A 25,142-nucleotide genomic window follows, 5' to 3' on the forward strand; every position below is an offset into this window, starting at 1 on the left:
TGAACCATGCCTTCAGGGGCTGGGAAGACTGGGCTCAGGATGCTACAAACCAGTTGGACTGATGACAGTTCCTTCTGCTTTCAGGGTCAATTCTTTATGGAGGCTGTATTCGGGATGGAGACACAGTTGCTATGCAGAGCCTGGCTCAGCAGTGCCCGGACACTGCAGCCCAGCTCCTCTCTGAATCCCGGAGCCTCCTTATCCCTCTCTGGGGCTGCCTCAACGTGGGTAAGAATGAGAACTTACCTAGAGAAGCTGGGCAGCACATGTGTTTGGGGAAAGGGAAGGCCGGGAAAACGTATGCTCTCCCATCTCCTCCGTTCCCAGCATGCAGCCCTGAGGCTTCTAGCAGAACAGGGCCTCGCGCTGCTATTAGGGCTGCAACAGAACCACAGACACAAGGACAGGAGGCAGAAGCCATCTCCAACACGGACAATCTCAGGACCAAGCCCTGACCCTTGCAGCAGCTGCTGCTGGAGGAGCATGGAAAAGGTCCTCAGCTGTCTGCAGGATGGCCCGAAGGGAGGGGGGGCTGCCAGTCACCCTGCTGCTCTGCTGTCCTGCGAGCACTGCAGCAAGGAGGAAGGGTGCCTGCCAAGGCTGTGGCTGTGCTGTACCCCGTAGGGCCACAGGTCCCAGGGAAGCAGCTGGAAATGTAGGTATGCACCTACCTGAGTGCAATGGCAGGGCAGCCTGCGCTGCCTTCCCACTTCTCTGCCTTCCAGCACCCATGCCACCTCCCACTGGCACTGCTTCAGGGGGCAGGTCCCAAGAGCTGGGCCAGCAGGTAGTGCTACCCTCCCCACCACAGACACACCCCTGCCTGCAGCAAAGCTCAGGCCCAGGCTCATCTGCCTGTGGTCCACTTCCAGGTGCTGCCCAGACAGCTGCTGCCTGCTGTACCATCTCTCACTCTGCCCAACCCTGTCTGTTTCCCTCTGGCTGGATCAGAGCAGTGCAGAAGGAAAAAAACCCATGTCTGCTCACAGCACTGCTCCCTCTCAGGCACAATGGGATGGGGCTACATCTTCCTAGGACAGCTTCATGAGCCTACATGCCTGGCTAGCCATCAGGCTGTGCCACCTGTGGTACTGCCCAGCAAGATCTCCCCAACGCTGTGTGCTCAGTGCCTCGTGCACATTGCCAGCCCACTACTGTGCCCAAAATAAAGAAGCTGGAGTCCACAGACTATGGGACTCTTGGCAGAGGGCACTCCACCAGACCAAGGCATGTGTGTGCAGGAAGAGAGAGCTGGTCCCTGAGGTCAGTGACTCTAAGGAAAGCCCCCACCCTCCGTACTTCTGCCTGCAATCAAACGGGAGCACCAGCTGCTCCCCCGGAAGGGACAAGCTCCAGGAAGGAAGGCCTCAGGGAACAGCAGGGGCGGAGAAGAAGGCCCCAGGTACAGAAATAAATCGATATATTAGTGTGTACAAAACATGCTGCTTCATCTGTACAGTGCCCCAGCCGGGCGCAGGCTCCCCACAGGGAGTTCACACATATATAAATAAGGCCCAGACAGCTGCAAACAGTATTTACAGCCCGCGGGGGGCTAGCGCCTGCTCCGGGGCCAGCCCCACCAAGACCAGCTGCTACACCCAGCCCGCGGGATCCTCCATCCCAACCTGGACTGGCCAGGCTCATTTCAGGTCCACATCAAAGTCCAGCACCAGCAGCTTGGTCTCCTCTGTGCCATTGCGGCTGCCCACTGCACACACAAGCTTGGTGTTGGAGGCGCGGATGCGCCACACTACGCCCCCACTGCCCCCACTCTCCAGTGCAACTAGGTTGCGCACGAACTCGCCCGTCTTCAGGTCCCAGAGCTTGACGGTACCATCATCTGAGCTGGTCACCACAAACTTGGAGCTGAACTGTAGGCAGGTCACAGCACTCTGGTGCTTGCTGGGCCCTGGAAGCAGAGGGTATCTGTTAGTGCTCTTGTGCTCCCACCTCCAACCCCAGGCTCTTTAGCAGCACCCACTGCTGGGCAACATCTGCCCTGCCCCTGCCATGTCCGGCAGCTAGGAGCAACATGAACCCTCTCCAACAGCCCTAGTGAGGGGAGCTGTTCCATCCTCCCGCACTTACCCTGCAGTGTTTGCAGGCACTGGCCCGTCTTGATGTCCCAGATCTTGACTGTGGAGTCAGCATTGCCAGATACAAGGATGTTGTCACGTAACTCCATGCCACTCGTGAGTGACTGGTGCCCCATGAGGGTGTGTAGGCAGTTTCCGCTCTCTACATCCCACACTCGAATTGACGTGTCCAGAGAGCCACTCACGATGTGTGTCCCATCAAACTGCCAAGAGAGGGAGACAGATCAGCACGGCCTGCCCAGAAAGAGGAGTGTTCTTGGCAGTCCAGCGTCAGAGACTTGAGGCATGGCAGATTAAGTGATGTGCTCACGTCCCCTTTGGCTGATCAGGGTACACATGTGTTTGGCAGCATCTTCTCTCCAGGAAACGGACATGGGGGGGGGTGTTCCCGCAGTGCGTGTGTGTGTGTGGGTCAGGGTGGAGGGGCAGAGAGTGTCTCACCTGCAGGGAACACACATGGCCTGTGCATCCCTGCAGCATGCGCATGGGGTGGAGAGACAGCCTCTTACTTGCCAAAACAGGCAGGGCTCATGTCCCTGCAGCGCATGAGCAGGAGGGAAGGGGGAGCCAGGGTATTACCTGCAAGGAGTAGACGCGGTTTGTGTGTCCCTGCAGTGTGTGAGTGCAGCTCTCACTCTCGGGGTCCCACACTTTCACTGTGTAGTCGTATGCACCGCTCACCACCTTGTGCCCGTCGTACTGCACACAGCGCACAGCAGCCACGTGCCCCATCAGCACATGCAGACATTGCCCAGTCTCAATGTCCCAGAGGCGCAGAGTGGCGTCCCGTGAGCCGCTCACAACCCTGTGGGCAAGGGTGAGCTTGGAGCTTGATTATGTCGACTCTGGATGTCGCTCATCTGAGATAACCCCAGGCACACCAGCTTCCCCAAGGAGTAGCCCCCGCTACTCAGATCAGCCCAAGCCCTGACCACCTCGGCACTTTCACCTGCCCTGTATCCCATGCCAGACTGGCCCTGGCCCCTAATGCTTCTACAGCTTAATCTGCCCCATTCCAGAGCACAGACCAGGCCCCAAACACCATCACGCCCATACCTGTTCCCATGTAAGTGCATGCAGCGCACTGTGGACGTGTGCCCATACAGAGTGTGCACGCATTCGCCTGTGTCTGCATTCCACACTTTGAGTGTCCGGTCCGTGGAGCCACTGATGACAATGCTGTCCCTCATCTGGGAAGACCACACACCCCCTGTGTGGCCAACCAGTGTCTGCACACACTGCAAAGAACAAGATGTGAGACACTGGTTTGGGAAAGGCTGAACAACACAGCAAAAAAGAAAAGCAAAGTGTAGGACTTCCTCCAGGCAAGGGATCAGTAAGGCTCTTCAGGTCAGCAATCCACCTCCCTGCAGACAGACTCAGGCCCCGACCAGAGTCCTCTCTGTGATAATGATCACTTGCTGTTCTAAACCCAATTGAGTTTCTTGCCCTTCCTGGATCTCCAGGAAGGCAGTCTACACTTGTTGACTGCCAGTGAAAACACATGTGTGGCCAACTGTTGCTCATTTGTTACTGCACCAACAGACTTGTAGCTTAAGACAGCTCTTCCCACTGTTCCTGCAGCCACAGGATCTGTCAAATCCTCTCCCCAGAGAGAAGATAAACCCACCTAAAAGTCCACTATACCTCTCACACCTCCACCCATTCCTGCGGCAATGCAGAGGATCAGCATGACTCCTGAGCGTGCCAGCGGAGCAGCCCTATGATGTTACTACGGACAACAGCTCACCTCCCCCGTGACAGCTGACCACACTTTGAGCGTATTGTCATCTGAGCCACTGACTATCCGGTTGCCACAGAACTGCAGGCAGGTAATGACATGGTCATCGTGTCCCTTCAGCACCTGCATGGAGAACAACATGAGTAAGGAGGGAGGTGAGGGCAGCTCAGAGCACTGGAGCCTGCCGAACCTCAAGCCTCAAAAGCAGCCTTTGAGAATGGCAGGGAAGCAGTAAGTGCTGAGGGGAGGAAGAAGAGATGGGTCCCTGTAACACGTGCCACCTCCCTGCTGCTTCTCTGCGGGGCAGCAGCTACAGCAGGAGCCAGGGAGGCATTTGGCGGCTTCTCCTGCGGGACAGTGGGCTACCTGGGGACTCCAGAACATGGATGGACCCTCGTGGCTATTAAGGCTGCACAAGCTATCGAGCTCAGAGCTGTTGTTCTGTCCTAGATCAAAAGCTGGCAGCCACCACCCAGAGCACATTTAGGACCTCAGCTCCATTTTCTACATGGTGAAAGGCAGGCAGTGCACAAACAGCTGGGCACCAGCTGCCACCTCCCCAACATGGTGATGTGCAAAGAGAGCAGCAAAGGTGGGCAATGACCAAGCAACATCTGCAGGCGGGCAGAGCTCAGGCAGGTTAGGCAGGGTCCCAGGGAAGGAGGAGGCAGGTCAGACAGACCTGGCCAAGCCACAAGGAGGGGCACCTTGTGGGCAAGCAGCAGCTTGGTGTGAAAACAAACCCAGAGCTGCCCTTTGCAGGGAACGTATTAAACTTCCTTTCAGCCAGGGACAGGTACAGGGTGGACGTCCCTGGGGGCAGACGTCCCTGCTGGCAGCGCCCTGGAGAGCTCTGCTCACGGCAGGCGCCGAGATGAGGGTGTTGGGGGTCTCAGGAAAGGGCTGCCTCATGCCAATTTGCTGCTGGGGTGTGCAGCCCCTGCAGCGACGGCACCATGCAGAGCCCTACTGCTCACCTTGGGTGCCACTGAGGCAGGGGCTTAGAGAAGGGGCTGGGAACACTGGGGACCTGGAAAAAGTCTCTGGAGGTGGAGAGCAGCAGGACTGAGACTGTTACCTGAAGAGAAGGGGTGGCTGGGGCTCTGCTCTCCCTGCCTGCTGGACAGGGATGAGGGGCAGGCAGGGACCTTGGCAGGGAGAGAACACCCAAGTGTTCTGGAGCCCTGTACCAGGGACAAGGCTTGGCTGAGCCCCAGAAGGGTTGTACCACTCCCTCGATGTCAAGGTTGGCTACAGCCTTGCCACAGGTGCTCAGAGAAAGGGTGAAGGAATGGAAATGCCCTTCTCTGGGGTCCAGGGTGACACTTTTTCTGCTGGCAGAACTGCAGCCCTGTACCACCCACTGTAGCAATCCCTGCGATCAGCTGTGCTGCCAGCCAGAGCACATCGGAAAGCTCCAAGCAAGCTGTGCTGTGGATCTGCTCTCTACAAGCAGGGAAAGGAGTTGCAGGAAGCTGGCAGGACCTACAGCTTCAAATGACCTTTAAATTCAAAAATTGCCAGGTGAATGCCTCTGGCCTGTGCCTCCAGAAGACAGGTCAGGTTTGTGAATCTTTTCCTGAGGCACTTACAAAATTCTTAGTGTTGTTCTCAGCCTATTGGTCATGGTCATTTCTCAGCTACTTCCTTCCTGTACTAGCTTCCTACACGTCAAAGCTCTAGCATCTGGTTCTCAGCAAGGACTCCTGAAAGCACCCACCTTGGGGGCTTTAAGCTCCCCACTGCGCCAGTTCATGTCGATTTTGTGCTGCCGCATGAAGGCGAATTTCCAGGGGCTGTACATGAATCCAGGGCTCAGCAGGCGCCGCTTCCTCAAGTTCAAGGGCTCCTCAATGCCTGCAGGAGGAAAACACAGCGGATGCCTCAAACTACACAGGTGGTCCATGTCCTCACCCTATTGGGGAGCTAAGATGATGCACGTATGTGGGAGCTGTGGGCTACCCCACCACAGATCCCAGCCACAACGTGCCACGTGCCATATGGAGGAGGGGTCTTTACCTTCTTCACGGCATTTCTCTCTCCAAAGCAGGTTATCTTCAGCCAAGACCCTCCAGTAGCGACAGGTCTGGGCAGCACGGAGCAGGTCCCGAGGCTCCAGGAATGAGAGGACATAGAGTGCCAGCTGCAGAAGTGGAAGCCAAATCACAAGGGCACAGTGGACTCCCATGGCTGGTAACTGCTGCCCAGCACCAGGGCCAGCCTGTCCCTTGCCTCAACTCACCTCCTTGGGCAGCAGGGAAATGAAGTCTCTCTGGAACTGGGGTTCAATGACCTGCATCATGTACTTGATTTGAGAAGGCTCGCAGCGGTCAATGAGCTCATCCAGAGCAAGCAGCTTCTCCGGGCCACTCCAGCGCTGAGAAGAGGGACATCGGTCATGATGCCTGCACACATGGCAGGCTCCCCTGTGGCTCTGTGCAGTGCCTATGCCCCCACCCCAACTCTAGCAGAGACACCAACCAGCACAGGCAAGACGGGCTAGCCGGACTTCTGGAGCAGGCCAGGGCTCTGCTACCTAGATCCCAAGACAGAGAGGAGCCACAGAGATGGGGTTGGGAGCTCCATGAGTCATATAAGATGGAACACAGGTGCTGTGTGATGGCAGACAAAGCAACACCACTCCAGGATGACGGGGAGCAAGAGTGGGGCTAATACCACTTCTGTGCTCCTTTACTTGAGGCAAAAACTCACTAGAAGTCCACCGTGGGACCCAAACCCCTGCCTGTGGTGGGTTTCACACAGACAGAGTCCCTAGGGCTTGGCTCCCCTCCTGCCTGCCCATCAAACCCAAAGCTTCTCAGTACCCTCTGAGGCAAGCCCTTTGGCAATGCTCCAGAGCCTACCTGGAAGGTGCGGAGCCAGTCCTGCAGCTCGGGAGGAGGGGCAACTGAGGGGATGCGGCGGCGCCGTGCCTGGCCTGCTTTGGCATTGCGCAGGTCCCCAAAGGTGGTGGTGGGACTGGGCATGCAGGGACCCAGTGTCCTGGACCACAGCCGGGGAGAGACCAAAGCAAAGGTGAGATATGCCAGTGCTACTCTGGGCCATACTGTGCAAACAGTTCTCAAAAGAGAGGTCCCCATAAACCACCAGCTATGACCCTCCCACCAAGCTAACCCCCTTCCCCATCACTTCCACTGGGACCACAGCTACACATGCAGTCCCCTTAGCCCAGCCTGCTCTACAGAAGGACAGAATCACAGACTGGTTGAAGCTGGAGGCACCTCCAGAGGCCATCTGGTCCAAACGCCTGCTAAAGCAGGGCCACCCAGATAGCTTTTCTGTCTCTCCAAGGATGGAGACTCCACAATCTCAGCAGGACACCTAGATGACTGAGGGATGGGACGGGTAGAAGGAGGTCTTCCCACTCCCCAGGTCAGCTCGTTGTTCAGCATGCAGAGCACCCATCTTACCTGCTGTACTCAGAGCCCTTGCACAGCTTTTTACCAGGGGAAAGGGCCCTGCCATCCAGGCCATTCTCCGACTTCCGCTTCATCTGCGAGGAGAAGACAAGTTAAAGTAGGCTGGAGCAGAGCCCTCTGCGCACATTCTGTGTCACTGATTTTCTGCCAAAAGCGACAGAGTAGGAGACCCAGCCTAGCAAGTCTTCCAAGCCCACACTCACGTAGGGGACCTGCAGAAGGAAGCTGAAGGCCGCCTCCAGTAGCCGACCCAGGCATCAGCTGCAGCCCTGCACTCCGGGCTGGCCAGGGCTTCTCACCATAGTGCCCACGTCCCGCAGAAACCTCCTTGAGGCCTTTGCCTGATCCCCCAGCAGACTCCTGCTGCCCCAATTCAGGCTCTGCACTCCAACGCAGGGACCCCAGTGCAGAGCAGGGTGGCTCCACTGGGGCCTGGCACAGCTAGGGACTGCCAGCAGCACTCGGACAGACTGGGACAGTGCCTGCTTCCCCCAGCCCTAACAGCCAGGCAGGCCAACAACTGCTGAGCACAATCTGCATTGTGGGGCTCCCAGACCAGCCAGCACCCAGTTGACAGCCCTGAGCTCCCTGGCTGGCCTGCAGCAGCCCAGCGTGTCCTAGGGGTCTGCAGCACCGACGACAGCCAGACAGACATCCCATACAGCAGCAGCTTGAAGTGCTACAGCAGGCCATGGCCCACTCTGGCACCACTGCCACGGCAAGCAGTGGGTGCCGATAGGCTCCAAGGCCACCAGCTACCAGGTCAGGACCATGGGCAACATGCCAGCATCAGCTCCTGCCAGGGGGCAGCCCTGCTCTTTGGGGTGAAGCCCTTGCCTCAGGCTGCACTCCCAGTGGGGTTACCTTGGGCCGCACATGACGGAGGAGGCCACCATCCTCTGTCCGCTGCAAGTAGTCTATCCAGCGCTCTCCGATGGTGTAATAGAAGTAGACATTGCTGCCATCCTCCCCTTCCTCGCTGTAGCAGCTGCCCTCTTCCTCTTCTTCCTCCTCCTCCTCCTCCTGCTCCTGCTCCCCGCAAACTGTAGAGCTGACCGGCTCCTGCACCCGTTGCCCACTGGAGCCATCAGCCTCTGGTCCTGACCCTGGGCTCCCTTTCCCAGAGCGCTCCGGCTCCCAGGGGCCCGAAACATCCTCCTCCTCAGCTACCACCTACAACATAGGGAGAGGCAGGGTCAGGCCTGTCTGCTGCAGCTCTGCGCCCCAGCTCTCAGGGTGCCCTGGCGCCCGGGCTGGCGGACATGCTGGGGAGCAGAGGGGGCTGCCAGTGAGACCAACAGCCCAAGGAACACAAGGGCTTCCCTCTGCAGTACAAAAGAGGGGGCGACGAGCTAAGCAGAGCCTGAGATGGGAAGAGGGGAGCAGATGACTAAGCTAAGGTGCTCTCTGGGGTCAAGGGGCAGCTATGGCCAAGCACTATCTGGAGACAGGTCACTTCCCAGCCCCATAGGGAAGCACAGCTGCAATGTGACCAAATTACGTGGCAGCTGACAACTCTGTACCTGAGCAGAAAACACAAACACTGCAGGAGCATCAGTGTTGCTGAACAATGCCAAACTCGCGAGCACCAGCTCCACCTCTGCAGAGCGAGCCATCTCCTGGCCTGCAGCTAGAAACAGCCCTCTTCTGCCCTTCAGTTGTCAAAACAGGGAGCAGAGCTGCCGCACACATGAACTGCCATGCCTGGGCAGGACCCCAGCATCAGAAAGGAGGTGCATGCTGCATTTCAGCCCTCAGCATGGTGCAAAGGTCCCTTCGCCCTCCAGCCAATCTGACCAAGAGCAACAATTACTTGAGAGGTCGTGAGTAGTGTGTGTCCATCTAATGCCATCTGCACCCTTCCTCCCCAAAGCAGCACCGTGAGTAACACCACCAAAAAAAAAAAAAAAAAAAAAAAGCAGACACATTCAGTAATTACTTGGCGGAAGCAGAACAACGCCCCTGTATCACATGGGAATGAGGAACTGTTTTCCAATATACCAATGAAACATTGCAATCAGCAGCCCAGTATAATTTGCACCTAAGAGTCCCAGAGAGTAGGTCAGGAGATCGCTGGCCCACAGCAATTATTTTTGGTAAATCTTGGAATACAGGAGAAACTGCAAAGACCAGGAGAGTGTGAAAATTGTGCCAAAACTGAGAAAGGCAGTAGAAAAATGAGTCTTTACATAGCCTGACATCTGGCAATAGAGAGACCAGTGCAGGATTCAAAAAGAACAAGATAAATGACAGGGACATGCTTTGTACCAGCTGATGAGACTTTATGAAAATAGGTCTTTTAAAATAAAGTTGAGTTTATTCCTTGAAGTGTTACATTTGATTAAAGAAAGTATTACATAAATCACATTGATGAGACGTACTCATAGACTTCTAAGCATTAGACCAGGGCACAGGCTTCTGATGAAAGCACTGGCAGGCCACAGCCCCTAAATGGTTTTTGGATGAGATGGCTTATATCAAGAAAGAGCCAATGAACAGATCTCAAAATGTACCTGTTAATGGGAAACTGCAGATTTTCTGCTGATGGGCCTAGTGCAGACCAGTAAGGAGGGGTGCGTGTGGAAAACCACAGTAGTCGATACTTGTTTTATTCATGATATGGGAGTAGACAAAATCTTTTCCGATTACATTTTAAGACTAAGACTTGTGTAGGTAGCAAGGACAGGACAGTCACACGGTGTGATCTGCATCACTGGGTAAGCTAGGCTCACCCAAATTAAATGCATTTCAATACACCCAGAGACAATGTTCTCCACCTAAAGACAGAGAGAGCAGGGCCACCTAGGCACCTGGGACTGTGCCTGCTATAAAGCTGAAAAGGATTGAGGGGTCGCACTAAGCACAAGCTTCAGGCTAAAAAGTCTGAACAGTGGAGAAGTGTGAGCAGGAAAGCAGTACTACCCCTTGTGTTGTCCTACACACTCAAGTTCTGCAATGGCCAATCCACATTTTTAAACAGAATGCTTAAAACTTGGAAGATATTGCTCTACCTCCTCCCCCAAATGATTCAAAATCTGGAGAAAATATTTTGTAGAAGAAAAGAAATGGAGAGGTGGTTTGGTCACAACAGAAGAATACACCTGGTGAACAAGAAAATCCTGCTGCTTTATAGGGCTCCTACCAAGCACTACAACGTTTATCGCAGTTAGGGCTGGGTTTATTTCCATTTAGAAAGCAGGCCTCAGCACACATGTGCTTAAGCACCTATCCCTGGACAGATTGCCCAGATCAAAGGCAGATTGGTCATCTCTTCACACCACCCAATTAGACTGGACCCTGTTTGGCAGGTGGGCTTGGAACAGGACTGGACTCTCGGGCAGAGAGGTGGTGGCCAGATGAGAAGACACAACACAAGAGCCCATCTGGACACACCTTTTCAGGAGGGAGCACTGAACCCGGGCTTCTCAAGCACTTCCTCTGGCATCTAGAATTGGGGGTCACATCTAGGTCTTGGATAATAACACACCCTGTGACAACACTCCTGGGGCAGCAGGGGGGCAGGACAGTCACTGACATCTCCCAGGCAGTAAAACACCTTCCAACAACCATCCTCCCCTGCCCACACAGCACGCTCAAGCTTGGCAGGGCAGAGCTGCTCTTAGGCAAGTGAATTTCCTCAGCCCCACGGACAGCAACGCAGGAAGATGTATTCCTGAAGAAGTCCCCAGAGCCGACCTGGGTGTGTGCCAGCCCAAGCAGGCAGCGTGCTGGCTGCCGCTCTCCGCAGACAAGGCGGATGACAGGGTAGAGAGCTTGGCAAGAGACAGGGACTCTGGCCTCCTCAGCTGTCGGTCCAGGGGAAGAATCTCTCTCCACGCCCAGTTCTGGCCTCCAGCGATGAACAATTAGTGGAACTTAACAACTGTCTGCAGGAGACCTACGGACGGCTAGCTGCTTGGGGGCAGGGGAGGCAGCAGGAAGCCACGAGTGTCCTCTGGGGTCAAAGCATTTTTTCTATCAGGGATGTCATGGCAGACGCATCACAGCAGCCAGAGCAGCTCCCAGCAAGGCTCTGTACTCAGGGGCCACTGCAGCCTCTGGCAGGACACCACAAAGCCAGCTGGGCCCGGAGTATCTCAGCCTCCCTGACAGGATCCTCCCCAAAGCCAGCTGCCACCTTAGAGGGAGACTGTGGACAGACCGCTCAGCTGTTTGAAAGGGCACAGCATTCTTTGGGCCTCCCCATTCCAGTGCCCAAGCAGATATGACTCCTCCCCTGTAAACCTCCTTTGTCCCTCTACCAGCTACCACCTCTCCCAGTGCAAGATCCCCCTCCCTAATTCCTGCACTGCTGGAGGGAGGATCACCTCCGTATCAGGTAGGCAGGGGAATCCTACCTTTCTTTTCCTACCTGAGGCGCAGGAGCTTTACTGTCCCCCTGCAGACCAGGGCTCACCCTCGCAGCTTCCTCACTGCTTGGCCTCCTCCTGCAAGTCATCCGCTGACTGTTCAGCTCCAGGATGCGAGTGGTGATGCCTTTGACATGGAGAAGATCATCGAGTGAGTTGAAGCCCTTCAGTTCCTGTCAGGAGAGAAGATTCGATATGGAACTGAGAAACCCAGGCACCAGCCTCAAAGCAGGACCAAGCTTACTCACACCCTCCTCAGACTGGCTCTCTTTCTCAGCCAGTCCAGACCTACCAGCTTGCATCTCACTTACAACCACCTGCTCCCTTTAGGCCTTCAGGGTAAAGAGGGTTGGGGTGCCACAGCAGGTAGATGCCTTTGTACTGCAAGTCCTTGCTACTGCTCCCCATCCATGGTAAGGGATGCCTTATGCCCAGAACAGCTGTTCCCATGTAATCCCTCCTGTTTCCACAAACTTTTCCTGCCCTGAGCGACAACTGCAATGACTGCAAGGAATGGGCAACAGCACCAGAGCTGCTATTAGCAAGGCGAGTAGTGGCCCAACAGCAAAGGCTAGAAGGTCAGAAAGGGGAATTGTGCCTTCTAGCTGACTAGTACCAAGACTGGGAGCGTTCCCTGGACCACACAGTCAATCTCCCTTGTCTGCGGCTCCAGTGAATGGCAACAGCCCCTGCCTCCTGACAGGCACAGGCATGCACACATGCGTGTCCTTGTGCAAGGCACCCACCATCCTGCAAAACACCAGGTCGAATGCTGCCGAGTCCTGCACTCAGAACCATGTGTTGCCACCAATCGTACCTACACCCCGCACGGACTGCAAGTGGCTTCTGCCACAGGCCTAAAAGCCTAAGCCCAACTGGGATGGCCTTGCTGTTACCAAGGCGGCAGGACTCCAGGGTTGAAAGCATCCACCCTTTCCAACTAACACAAACATCAGGGCCAAGACAAGGTTCCAACCATCCTTTCAAATCCGTCATGCACCATTTTGAGGCACTTCTGCTGCTTCTCCCCTATAAATGGTTTTACCAAAAAGCACAATTCTAGTGATGCACCCCACTTCTGTGAAGCCATCCTCACCTGTTCTCACACCAGCAGTCCTTTTGTTTAAATGGCTCTTCCACCTCCCCAGTATTTACGTTCCTGCTGTATTTACAGCTGGTGACCCTGCGCCCCTCAGCCTCCTCTTTTCCAGGCCAAAAAAAGTCAAGCTCTTCTAGTCTTGCCTTGTCAAGCTAGCCTCCCCTTCCCCCAACTTCTCCTGCCTCGCCCCTCTACCCATTTCAACACGGATGCCGTATTCCAGCTGTGATCTTGCCAGTTCTTCATGGCATTCACTAATGGCAAAAAAGTGGCATTGATTTTCCCGTCACTGCAAAAAAGTGCCACGGCAGATACAGCCGAATATCACGCTTACCTTTTCTGTGGCTGTGTCACACTGGCAGCTCAGTCATCCTGTCAGTGACTACCACACGCAGGCTTTTCTCCTACTCTGTCATTTCCAAACGACACAGCTGAACACTCAACCCCCGGAGAGTGGCAGGATTTCCAGCCCAGCGTGACCACACCAGACAGGCTTCTACCCCTTCCTGCTCCTGCCCATTCCACCCAGGAAGGCGTTTTTTTCCGCTCTCGGCACTCACCATCACCTGCTACCTGCCCCGGAGACTCTACCCCAAACACAAGGGGACGGCGGAGCCGGGTCGGCCCGCCTGTGCAAGGGAAGAGCTCTGCCCCCGGGGACCGCTGACCCGGCCAGCGCCGGGAGGCTGACCCACTCCGCGGCTGCCTGCGGGCCTCGCCCGGCACACAGCGAGCCGGCAAAGCCTCCCTCGGCCCCGGTTCCAGCGGCGGCCCTCGCCCTGGGGAGCGGCCCCGCCCGGGCGCGGCTGCGGACAGCGAAGAAAACCGGCGCTGCCCGCCCCCCAGCTCCGCCGGGCCAGGGGGGCGGTCGGTTGCCCCGGGGCCGGACCGCGCAGCCCAGGCCGTCCCCGGGGAGGGGGGGGCGGCTTCGTCCGGCACCTCCGTACCCGCTTCCCCGCGGCGGCAGCACGGCCGAGGCGCCCTGCTCCGCGCCGTGCGCTGTCCCCGCCGGCTTCAGCGGCCGCCCCCTCCCTGCCTCCTGGGCCGGGTCCGCGGCGCCCACCCGCCCAGGCCCGGCCGCTCAGCAGCGGCGCCGGGCCGCCGCCGCCCACCCGCACCTCTCTCTTCCGCACGATGCCGCGGGCGCGGCGGCGGCCGATGCCGCTGAGCGCGCCCTCGAGCTCGGCCACGCCGGCGCGGTTGATGTCCAGCTTCCCCCCGCCGGGGCCCGGGCCGCCCGGCCCCGACATCCCCCGGCAGGAAATGCCGCCGCCGCCGCGCAGGCCCCGCGCGCACTGCGCAGGCGCCGCGACGCCCCGCCTCCCCCTCCCGCCCACTCCCCTCCCCGGGACGCCAGAGCCTTGCGGAAAGAGCGGCTTTATTGGGAACTGCGCCTGCGCGGGGCGGGGCCGCGCCGCCCCGCCCTCAGCGGCGCTTGTAGAGGCACGGCCGGAGGCGCAGACCGGGTGCGGGGCGGTGACGGCGCGGGCGACCGGTCTTGGCGAACTCCAGCAGGTGGAAGAAGGCGCTGGAGAGGTCCTGGGGCAGCACCGTCTCAGCGCCTGGACCTCCCCGCGGGAGCCGGCACCCCCAACCCACTCCCGGGCTCCAACACCACCTCCCGCGCCCCGCCCCGCCCCCCCCCCCCACGTCCCCAGTGGGCCCCGGCTCCCCCCGACCCCAGCACCACAACCCCCGCTGCACCCCGGGTACGCCTAACCCCCATGCCACAACCCCCACGGCCCCCCCCTCCCCCAGACCCCGTTCCAGACCCCAGCACCACGGGCCCCCACAGCTCCCTCAGACCTCGGCACCACAGCCCCTGCGTGCTCTAGGTCCCCTGCTACCCCCATCCACCATCACTGCCCCTGAGCCCACTCCCTGCTGGCACCAGGCTGGGCTCCAGCTCCCCCCTACAACCATACTCCATCCCAGACCCCAGCACTGCAGCCCCCAGGTTCCCCCAAACCCCCATACGCTGTCACCACACCCAGGCCTGCTCCCTGCTGGCACCAGGCTGGGCCATGCTGCCCTGCCACCAGAGCAGGAAGGCTGGTCTCTGGCTGCCGGTGCACCCAGCATTGTGCATATCTGAGGACACACCTTGGAGACGCTTTTGAAGCCCAGCTGAGCCACGGCGTTCACGAAAGCTCGGGTGTCCTCAAAGCGGCTGGCCACCTCTGCCACCAGCAGGATTCCCCTGTGGAACGCCCCAGCCCTGAGTGGTGGCAGCACCTCCCTGGCCACGGCCCAGTGCCTCCACCCCTCACCGCCAACCTGCGCCTCCCCACTCACCCCGATGCCTCCTGGCCCCCGTGCACATTTCTGCCTACCCCTGCTTCAGCACGCGGTTGGCCTCTTCCAGGATCTCCTGCAGGTTGGTGCCCATCAGCGCCAGGCAGAACACCGCAACATCCACCGACTCAGCTGCCAAAGGCACCTGCCAGACACCAGCCGGGACGCCCGCCCCAGGAGGAAGAGGAGGAGGAGAAGGATGGTGACGGGGCAGCCCTTCCGTGCTTTGCCGCTTCCCAGGCTCTTGGATTCAACCCAGCATCTTCTCCGAGGAGCCTGCAGACGGGAGGTGCCCCAGTTTTCCGAACAGAGGTGTGTTCCTTCTTGCATACAGGACCCTCAGGATCCCTGATCACAACTCCTGTCCCCCCAACCCCTACCAACAGCCTGGGGAGTGGGGTGCATGCATTGCCACCGTCCCCTCCCCATGGAGCTGCCATCCCTCACCCCATCCCCTCTGTGCTGCCTGGCCCCCCTACCTTGGCCATGTCACAGACGGTGACCAGTGGGCTGAGAGGGACCAGGTCAAAGGAGTGCACCTTGTTCCTGATGCTGCTCGCAATCTTGCAGTCACCGCACCCAAAGTCCGCCACCACCAGCGAGGCTGGCCTGGGGGGGGGGGGGAGTGGGGGCTCAGAACGCCCCTTCCCACTCCCCTCACCACCTCCTCGGGTTCCCCGCAGCTCAGGGGCAGCCCTGGGCCTGGCGCTTCCTGCTTCTGACCGCTCACCGCCGACGCAGGTAGCGGATGATGCGATTCACGGGGTTCTCTGGCCAGCGCCCCACTTGCTGAGCGAAGCCGCGGTGGTAGATCTCGAATGCTTCAGGGTCGCTCTGGAAGAACTGTGCCGCTTCCCGGCTGGTGGAGGTGTAGAGCTGCTGGTTGATGTACCGGAACCGGGCAGACAGCAGCCGCTCCTCCATCCGCGCCCGCAGGGCCGCCGACCGTCCCGCAGGTGCCGCATCTGGGCCGGGCGGTCCCGGGGCACCTGAAACCACCGCCGCCTGCCTGCCCGGGCCCTGCTCCCCTCCGGGCCCCGCCAGGAGCTCCTTCTTCTGCTGCCGCTTGCTCCTCCGCTGCCTCCTGTTCGGCCTCCGCGCCGTCTCCCCGTCTGCAGCCCCCGTCCGCAGCGCCCCGGGCTCGGCGCTCCCCCGGCGCCGCTCCGCCGGCAGCTCGGCCGACGCGTCTGGGGTAGGGGGGGACCCAGAGGCAAGTCAGGACGGCGGCGGACGGCTCCAGGCCCCGATCCTGGGACCCCCGGCAGGCCCAGCCTGCCCCGGGAGCCGGCCCCGTCGGGCGGGCGGCGGTACCTCTATCCGGGCGCGGTCTGCTCCGCTGCGGTTCCCGCTCCGCCTGGGGCTCCCCGGAGCCCGCCGGGCGCCCCTTCGCCGCCGCAGCCCGGCGCCCGGCCGCCTGCCTCCGCTCCCCGGGCCGCTTCCGCGCTGGCTCGCCATCCCAGTCGGCCTCGGCCGCGCAGTCCCCCGGCAGCCGCCGGCGCCGCTTCCCCGCCGCTGCCGCGGGGGCCTGTGGGGGGCGGGGGACCGGTCACCTCCCCCGCGCCCAGGCACCGGCCCTCCGAGGCCCCCCTGCGCGCACCCCTTACCGGCCGGCCCAGGCCCTCGGGGGCGCCGTGGGGCCCCGCCCGGGCCTGGGCCCGAGCGCGGCCCTCCGCCCCGTCGTTCCACTCCTCCTCTGCGAACATAGCCCAGCGGCCGCGGGGCCCACCTGGGCCGGGAACGGCGACTGCGGCGCGGCCTAACCCCACCGCCGTTACCCACGTGTGCCCCGCCGGGCTACCTGCGCGGAGGGCCCAGAGCGGCCCCGGCAGCAACTGCCGAAACACCGCCACCCTGCGGACGGGAGGCCGAGGAACCTGGCCGCGCGGGGTCGTGCCGCGGGTGCCCCGCCCCCAGACTAAATAGCCCCGCCCTAGCCCCCTTCGCCCCGCCCCCGGCGCCCCGCCCCTGCCCAGGTCGCCCCGCCCCTGGCACCGTGTGCCCCGCCCCTGCCCAGGTCGCCCTGCCCCAGCCTGATTCGCCCCGCCCCCAGCCCCATTCGCCCTGCCCCTGCCCGGCTCGCCCCGCCCCAGCTCGGTGCGCCCCGGCCGGCGCCCCCCGCCCCCTGCCCAGGCTGCGTGCCCGGTCTCGCCGCGCCCGGTGCCGCCTACGGTGCGGTCGGCCGCTGCCCCGTGCCCCGTGCCCGTGGCGCGCAGCCCAGAGCCGGTGCGGCTCGGTGGGTGGCCGGCAGGGGGCGCTGGCGGCGGACGGCCCGGGGCGGGGCCCACGCGCTGCCCCGCGCCCGCCGAGCCGCCGCCCTGCGCCGCCGCCGGAGCCGGTAAGGGCGGCCGGTCCGGGCTAGGCCAGGCCGACTGCGGGTGGAGGCCACGCCCGGGAGGGAGCTGGCCCGGGGGTGCGGGTTGGCTCGGGCTGAGTCAGGCTGAGCGCGGGTCGGGGCCGGTCTGGGCTGGGGTTGGGGCGGGTGGGAGTCGGGGTGGGCTTGGGCGGGCTGCGACTGGTCTGGGGTGGGCCCGGGCTGGGGCAGGCTGGGAGCAGGGGCAGGCTGGGGCCGGGCCGGGCCGGGGGGTGGGCAGGGGCCGGGCCGGGGCAGGAAACGGAAAAGCGGGGGTCGCAGGGCCCGGGGGTGGTGCGGGCAGAGGTTGGCTGGTGGCAGCCGTCTCTGGGGCGGTCAGGGGCGAGGGGCCGGCTGAGGACGGGCAGGGATCCGCGGGGCCGTCCCCGGGGCTCCTGTGCCGGTGGCTGGCGGGGGGTCAGCGCCGCTGGAACGAGACAGGGCGGGCTGGGGCCCGCGGTTGGGTCGAGGTCTGGGGTCTGCAGGGCTGGGGCTGTGCGGGAAGGGGTTGGGGGGCTTCAGGGAAGAGTGGGGTCCTTGCAGCTGGTCTCGGGGAAGGGTCTTGGGTCAGGTCTGACGGGGAACGGGGAGGGGGGGGGCAGGCGGCCTGGGTGGTGGGGAAAGGGTCCACGGCGGGGCTCAGCAGGGCTGGCGTGGCTACTTGGCCATGGGGGAGTAGAGGAACCCTCGTTTCAGCCCGGGTAGGAGCCAGGGGAGGCCTGGCAGCCGGGCCAGGACCGAGGCAGGGGCTGGTGTGGTGACAGGCGGGGGACACAGCTGGTGGAGGAGAGGTGGCGGTGACAGCAGGATGCAAGGCCCGTGGGTCTGAGACGGGGATGAGGTGTTGCTGGGGTGCCCCTTCCCTGGTCCCGTCCCAGGTGGGTGAGTGAAAAATCCAGTCTGGGGGCAGCACCATCAGCCCTGGGGCTGGCAGGACCCACAGGACGTCGGGTCAGGGCCTGGCACTGGCTCCTTGCAGCTCACAGGCAGGGCTGCTCTGTCCTCTGCAGCTGGTGAGCCAGGAGCGGAGCCGGCACTGCCCTGGAAGTGCCAGAGCCAATTCTGGTGCCTGTGAGGCCCCTTTGAGGTTCCAGGCTGTGAGGCCAGTCTCCTGCGTCCCTTGCCCCACGTAGCCGCCTGAAGCGTGTGACACGGGCAGAGCGGCTGTCCTCAGAGGCCGGCTGCCAGGTGCAGGGAACACGCCGGGACCGTCCGCCTGCGCAGAGCGGGTGGGGGTCCTGCTGCAGCTGGGCGAGCGCCAGGCCCTGCGGGGGCCCCGAGGGGCGCTGGGTTTAAGCTCTCATGGGTGTACGTCGGGGCCATCGTGCTCAGTCTGTCCCTGTACCTGCACTGTGGGACTAGCTGCGGGCAGCCTCATGTCCCTGCTTGATGCTGTAGACCCCCAGACAGGAAAGTACCTGCCAGGCACGGCCCCGCACTGCTGGGGAGCTCAGGGCAGTGCATCCCTGAGTCTCTGTGGGGCTGCTGTTGTCAAGGGATTAAAAATGGAACCAGGACGTGTGCTCTTTACCTGGCTCTGGGCTGGGGTGTCTGTTGTTTAGAGTGGAGAGAGGGGGAGCTTGTGGGCCGTTGGGGTCCCAGTTTCTTGGGCATGATGCTGTGCCAAGTTGAGCCAAGCCTGGGTCAGAGTTGGGGATCGGGAGGGTCTGTGGAGCTGTGGGATCCCATGCAGGGTGGTGCTGGACTTCCTCCAGCTCTGTTCCCTGACCCGCTCCCCCACTGGGAGATGCAGGCATCCGGGCCTGGCTGGGCCTGCAGATAAGCCTGTGGATGCCAGATCTGCTTCCTGCGGACTGCTGCAGGCACCCGTGACACTGGAGTCAGTCGTGAACTTCCCCTTCAGCTTTGAGTCCAGCTCTGTCCCCAGCCTTCAGCAAGTCCCCATGGTTTTCCACAGGGCTGCCAAGGAGGGGGATGCGGGGCTCCTGTCCTGGCTCCCCCTGGGAGGTGCCCCAGCTGAGGGGCTGCCAGGAGCAGAGGGGCTGTGGGAGGCGATGTCCAGGTCCCAGGGCTGTGTGGGAAAGGGGGGCAGCAAGCCCTGCTCCACAGCAGGGCCCCGTGTCCTTACAACAGCCCTCCCCACAGCAAGAGCCACGATGGACGACATCTTCACGCAGTGCCGGGAGGGCAACGCGGTGGCCGTGCGCCTCTGGCTGGACAACACCGAGAACGACCTCAACCAGGGGTGAGCAGGAGGAGACCTGGCCCGGGCTGGACCCACCGGGCTGCTGTCCCCAGCTCGGCCACGTCACAGGCCGAGGGTGCTGGACCAGGGCCGGGGCTCGTTTCCGCTCTGCTCCGTGTCCTGGGGAGGGGGTGGGATTCGGCTCCTCCCCGCCGGGAGGAAGTTACCGCATGGCTGAGGCATGAGGGCCGCACATCCTCCCGCCGCTTCCTCAGCCGCCACTGCTCCTGGTGGGACGGGACGTGTCTTGGCCAGGGGTTGGGCTGGGGGTGCTGGGGAGAATCTCCCCATCCCCAGTGTGGCTGGTGTGTCTGAGTGACCACTTCCACTGTCCCCTCTCCTGGGAGCACTGCAGCTAACATGTGGGATCACGGCTGGGGTCTAACAGGAGGGCTGGGAACTGCAGGGCACTCCTGCCCGGCCGACCTGTGCCCTGCCCCAGATCTCTCCTCCCCACAGCATGTTTCCTGCTCTGGGAGCTCCCACAGGACCACGCGGTCTGACATGCGGCCCGCCTACCTTTCAGGAGTGGCGTTCAGGCCAGGCACAAGATTTAGAGCAGACACTTCCATTGCCTGTGGGCAGGCACAGCCTTCTGCCCGCACACCGACCATCCCTTGTCAGGCCACAGCAGCACCTTCCCTGAACTCATTCTGAAGAAGGGGCCTTCCCTTGGCCATCTCTTTCAGTCCCTCCTGGCCGTCCCAGTCACACAGACCTGTCCCAGTCCCATGGGTCATGCCTGAGGGTCTGGGGGTCAGCTGGCACTCACTGGGGCGCTTTGGTCCCAGGTGCCTGTGCTGGGGTACCCCCTGCCTGCGGGGCTAGCTGGCCTGCCTATCCATAGGGGCGGTGCGGGGCAGGCGGAGGGCAGATGGGGTCTGCCGTGCCGGGGGGCTGGAGGGGCTCTGGGGATGCAGTGGCCCCCGCCTGCCAGGCCCTAATCTCCTTTTAAGGCCTGGCTGGTCTCCTCCTCCCTTACTTGGCCAGGCACTGCAGGAGCCAAGGGGGGACGGGGGAGGGGGATCCAGCTCTTGCCAGCGTCTCTGTGATTCAGCCCTGGAGATGGGATCTGGCCAGGGCCTCCGGGGCCCTTGTGGGGATGGGAGAGAGCGGGAGAGTTGCTCAACCCGTCCGCTTTGCTGCCGTGGCCTGTTGGCGGGTGCGCAGGGTGATACCTGCCTGGCTGCGGTGCTGTCAGCAGCATCCTGGCCATGCTCAGTCCTTCTCTCCCTGCTCATGCTGAGGGAGGACACAGCAGGCAGGCTGCAGCCGATCAGCAGAGCTGTCCTTGCCATCTCCGCAGGGATGACCATGGCTTTAGCCCCTTGCACTGGGCCTGCCGTGAGGGCCGCTCCAATGTGGTCGACATGCTCATCATGCGGGGAGCACGCATCAACGTGATGAACCGCGGTGATGATACCCCGCTGCACCTGGCTGCCAGCCATGGCCACCGCGACATCGTGCAGAAGGTACTTGCCTCCCGCAGCCAGCAAGCACCCTACCTGTGGCAAACTGAGCAGGACTCTGTGCAGCCCTCTGCCCTGTCCACCCAGGACTCGCTCCCCACTGTCACCTGCTGGCTTCCTTGCTATGAGCTTACTGCATCCCCACCTTGGCACCTCTGAGCACCTCCACCTGCCCCACAAAAGCCTTGCACCCAGCCTCAGTCCATTCCCAACAGCAGACCTTGGCAGCACTAAGGCAGCAAACATGCTGCTGGTGGTGTTCCTGCCCTTGGCTGGGTGGAAGGGGACCTGCTCAAGACTGATGGGGATTGTCCTCCTGCCCCCAGCTGATCCAGTTCAAAGCAGACATCAATGCAGTGAACGAGCATGGGAACACGCCTCTGCACTACGCCTGCTTTTGGGGACATGACCAGGTGGCGGAGGTGAGTGGAAGCACTTGGACACAGGCAGGAGTCCAGGGCGAGGGAGGGCGCTGAGGGGAGCATGGGGAGGGAGAGGAGGGCTGAGGCAGGAGGGCTGGGTGTGTATGGAGAGGCTCAGAAGAGGACAGCAAACTGTGCAGATGCGTGCTTTCTCCTCCCTCAGGACCTGGTGGGCAATGGGGCCTTGGTCAGCATTGCTAACAAATATGGCGAGACACCCATTGACAAAGCCAAGACACCACTGCGAGAGGTCTTGAAAGGTAATAGGTTCTCATCCTGACCCCATGACCTGCCTCTGGGTCCTGCTGCAGCCCCTGCGCTCAGCATCAGTGAGCTCTCTGCTCATGCTGCCCAACTCCTTGTCCCTCTCCAGAGCGTGCTGAGAAGCTGGGCCAGAGCCTCACCAAGATCCCCTACAAGGATACCTTCTGGAAGGGCACGACCCGCACGCGTCCCAGTAAGGACAGAGCCTTCTCTCACGGGGCATGCCATTGCAGGGGAGAGCACAGCTCTCCTGTGCGGTAGGGCAGGCACCCCACTGGCACTGCCTCCCTCTGCGGTCCCAGGCAGACCTCAGGAGGAAGGCCCATGCAGCCACAGGCTGCATCTCCTCCTTTTCTTACAGGAAACGGGACTCTTAACAAACTTGCTGGAATAGACTTCAAACAGCTGAGCTTGAGCCAAAAACTGAATGAGAACCAGTCAGGAGAGGTACGTAGGCCTGTTGTCCCCTGGGACAGGGTAGCTGCACCCGTGCAGATCACTGCTCTCTCTGCTGGCTGTGGAGCGCAGAACTGGGGCACAACGGCCTGGTGGGTTTCCACATCCGGGCGTGTGGCTCTCTTTGTTGCAGTCGCTCCATGTCGCTGTGGACCTCTCGGTCCTCTGGGCTCTGCTGGCCCCACAGCCCTGCACAAGGGGCTGGGAGATGCTCGGAGACCGTGTGGCCCTCCCGCAGTGACTGTCTCCACCTGTTTCCCTGCAGTTGTGGAAAGGGCGCTGGCAAGGCAATGACATTGTCATCAAAATGCTGAAAATCCGGGACTGGACAACTCGCAAGAGCCGAGACTTCAACGAGGAATACCCAAAGCTGCGGTGAGTACCAACATCCTTCCCCAAGGTAGCCGTGGCTCTTGAGGGCAGACATTACCTCCAGCCGAGTACAAGACAGGCAAGAGCCAACCAGGTCTGTAGGGTTGGGTGGGAGTGCTCCTGAGCAGGGCCCAGATGATGCGAGAAGGCCCTGGGAGAACGGTGCAGCGGGACTGGTGTAAAGGGCAGGGGAGCGATGAGGGGGCATGGGCAGCACCCACTGTTCTCAGGGCTGTCACTTCTCTTGCAGGATCTTTTCTCACCCCAACGTGCTACCGGTGCTTGGCGCTTGCCAGTCCCCCCCCGCACCCCACCCCATTGTCATCAGCCACTGGATGCCCTATGGCTCCCTCTACAACGTGTTACATGAGGGGACAAGTGAGTGCCGATGGGGGTGACAGAGCCAGGGGCAGAAGCTAGTCTCCCCATCCTCCAGAAATTGTTTCTCCATGTGTTTGGGGGGTGGCAGGGGTCCCCCCCAGCTGCAACACCAGGGTGGGCCCAGGGCAAGCTCAGTCTCCAGCCCGCATGCCTTCCCCACATCCCGTGTGTGGCGTAGCTGCCAACACCACCACACCTTCCCACACACACCACAAGTGACGTGGCACCCCCCTGCTGTCACTCACGCTCATGCTGCCTCCCTCCCTGCAGACTTCGTGGTGGACCAGATGCAGGCAGTGAAATTTGCCTTTGACATTGCACGGGGCATGGCCTTCCTGCACACATTGGAGCCCCTCATTCCACGCCACCACCTCAACAGCCGCAGCATCATGGTGAGTGTCAGCATCGTGTGGCCCAGCCCTTCCTCCTGCGGACCGGGGCAGGGCAGGCTCCTCTCTGACCACCTCTCTCTCCCCAGATCGATGAAGACATGACAGCACGGATCAGCATGGCTGACGTGAAATTCTCCTTCCAGTGCCCAGGGAGGATGTACGCACCAGCGTGGGTAGCACCAGAAGGTGAGTGCCTGGTAGCCAGGCCCCCCGCTGCTGCTTGGCCCCTTCTTCCACCTCAGCCCCATTCAGCCCCCTATGCTGGATTCCCCACAGCCTTGCAGAAGAAGCCGGAGGAAATTAACAGGCGCTCAGCTGACATGTGGAGCTTTGCAGTGCTGCTGTGGGAGCTGGTGACCCGTGAGGTGCCGTTTGCAGACTTGTCCAACATGGAGATAGGCATGAAGGTGAGGAGAGGGCTGGGCAATGCGCACCACTCCAGATCAGCCAGGGCAGAACGGGGCCTAAGCAGGCAGCGGGGAGGGGAGGGGAGGCAAGGCAAGGCCCCCACTGAAGGAGAGCCCACTCCGACTCCTCCCAGAGGTATGATGGGCTCTGCCTCTCTGATGCAGGGCTGGGCTCAGGTTTCTGATCCTGCCCTGCTCTCCTGCGCTCCCAGGTGGCCCTGGAGGGGCTACGTCCAACCATCCCACCCGGCATATCCCCCCACATCTGCAAGCTGATGAAGATCTGCATGAATGAGGACCCAGCCAAGCGCCCAAAGTTTGACATGATTGTGCCCATCCTGGAGAAGATGCAGGAGAAGTAGGGAGGGAGGTGCCTCCCAGCCACCCGATGCTGCCATGCTCCCCTCCCCGCCATCCCCCAAGTGCCTTCTTTAACCCCAGAGCCAAGGGGGAGCAGGGAATGCCCCCTCACCCTGAGCCAGCCATGGACACACGGTACAGAAAACGCTGCCTTCTCTGGAGCTGCTCTGCAGGCTTCAGACACTGTAGCACCAAATCTATGGCAGCACCTCCATCCTCCCTGGCGGCTGCGGGCAGAGACTGAGCAGGAGGCCTGGCCCACGACACTGAGCATGGCTTAGGCTCTGCTAACTGTGAGGCTGGGACAGGTCTGTGGAGCCACCCCGGCCCCCTCATCCCCAGGCCCAGAGCAGCTCACCCACTTAACAGTCTCACATTAGGCAACGCCCAGTCCTGGTGCTCTTCCCTACTAAGGACAGTAGGGTGAAAATTGCCTGTTGCGCCCAGCACCACCCCAGCTTCGCGCTTCACTCTATCATTTCCATCCAGGCCATGCGGAAAAGCCACCAGCATCTGAAATAAACGTGTTATGAAAACTGGCTGCTGGTGGAAAGGCACATATGTGCACGGGGTGTTGTCCACAGAAAGGGGGTGAGGCTGATGCGGGGGCTGCCCAACAGACTGCAGAGTCCTAGGCTCTGGATCTGCACCTGTACTAAGGCTCCAGTGACTAGAGCAAGGAAAAGCAGGTAGGTTAACAGCACCCTCCGCTCCTGAGAGATGGGCCTGGCCCTGTCTACAGGGCTGTCAATGCAGGCCCCTGAGCATTCCTCTTGAGAGACAATAGGTATGCTTGGAGGACAAAGAGAAGAAGAGTTGTGGGCAGTCCTGCTCCCACTACACCCTTTCCTTCAGCTTCTTGGGGCAGGGCTAAGCCCTCCTGGGAACGGCAGACAGTGCAACTAGAATCCACCAGTTATGAGCCCTACAACCAACCTCTCTGTGCCGGCCTTTGAAAGGCACGGGACCAACTTTTGTTAGTGTAGTGAGAACAGAGGCCCTAGCAGGCCAGCTTGTGTGCT

At 61.0% G+C, this 25,142-nt stretch overlaps 2 protein-coding genes across 8 annotated transcripts; one reads left to right on the plus strand and one right to left on the minus strand.

Annotated features, from left to right (window-relative positions):
• Window positions 1-1,403: 1,403 nt before the first annotated feature.
• On the minus strand, window positions 1,404-16,956 carry RRP8 (ribosomal RNA processing 8). 3 transcript variants are annotated; one of them, XM_049823175.1, is made up of 18 exons: window positions 16,646-16,956; window positions 16,353-16,566; window positions 15,772-16,228; window positions 15,521-15,650; window positions 15,080-15,186; window positions 14,850-14,946; window positions 11,650-11,820; window positions 8,142-8,450; window positions 7,269-7,351; window positions 6,702-6,840; window positions 6,080-6,214; window positions 5,857-5,980; window positions 5,558-5,694; window positions 3,847-3,960; window positions 3,153-3,334; window positions 2,676-2,901; window positions 2,089-2,299; window positions 1,404-1,909 (listed from the first exon to the last, which is right to left on the minus strand). In XM_049823175.1, exons 1-18 carry the CDS (start codon window positions 16,742-16,744, stop codon window positions 1,641-1,643), a joined length of 3,204 nt encoding a protein of 1,067 aa, XP_049679132.1. In that variant the 5' UTR covers window positions 16,745-16,956; the 3' UTR covers window positions 1,404-1,640. The 3 variants fall into 3 exon arrangements, with proteins under 3 accessions (XP_049679132.1, XP_049679133.1, XP_049679134.1); XM_049823176.1 differs by lacking the exons at window positions 14,850-14,946; window positions 15,080-15,186; window positions 15,521-15,650; ... (1 more) ...; window positions 16,353-16,566; window positions 16,646-16,956 and adding an exon at window positions 13,865-14,033; XM_049823177.1 differs by lacking the exons at window positions 14,850-14,946; window positions 15,080-15,186; window positions 15,521-15,650; ... (1 more) ...; window positions 16,353-16,566; window positions 16,646-16,956 and adding an exon at window positions 13,081-13,678.
• Window positions 15,264-24,659, plus strand: ILK (integrin linked kinase). 5 transcript variants are annotated; one of them, XM_049823186.1, is made up of 13 exons: window positions 15,264-15,353; window positions 19,498-19,597; window positions 20,904-21,069; window positions 21,393-21,488; window positions 21,652-21,748; window positions 21,862-21,945; window positions 22,114-22,199; window positions 22,474-22,583; window positions 22,831-22,958; window positions 23,232-23,353; window positions 23,440-23,539; window positions 23,630-23,760; window positions 23,973-24,659. In XM_049823186.1, exons 2-13 carry the CDS (start codon window positions 19,509-19,511, stop codon window positions 24,120-24,122), a joined length of 1,359 nt encoding a protein of 452 aa, XP_049679143.1. In that variant the 5' UTR covers window positions 15,264-15,353; window positions 19,498-19,508; the 3' UTR covers window positions 24,123-24,659. The 5 variants fall into 5 exon arrangements, with proteins under 5 accessions (XP_049679143.1, XP_049679140.1, XP_049679142.1 ...); XM_049823183.1 differs by lacking the exon at window positions 15,264-15,353 and adding an exon at window positions 17,267-17,376; XM_049823185.1 differs by lacking the exon at window positions 15,264-15,353 and adding an exon at window positions 17,383-17,451.
• Window positions 24,660-25,142: the final 483 nt, after the last annotated feature.

The sequence above is a fragment of the Accipiter gentilis genome, chromosome 19, assembly GCF_929443795.1.
Source record: "Accipiter gentilis chromosome 19, bAccGen1.1, whole genome shotgun sequence".
Lineage (NCBI taxonomy): Eukaryota > Metazoa > Chordata > Aves > Accipitriformes > Accipitridae > Astur > Astur gentilis.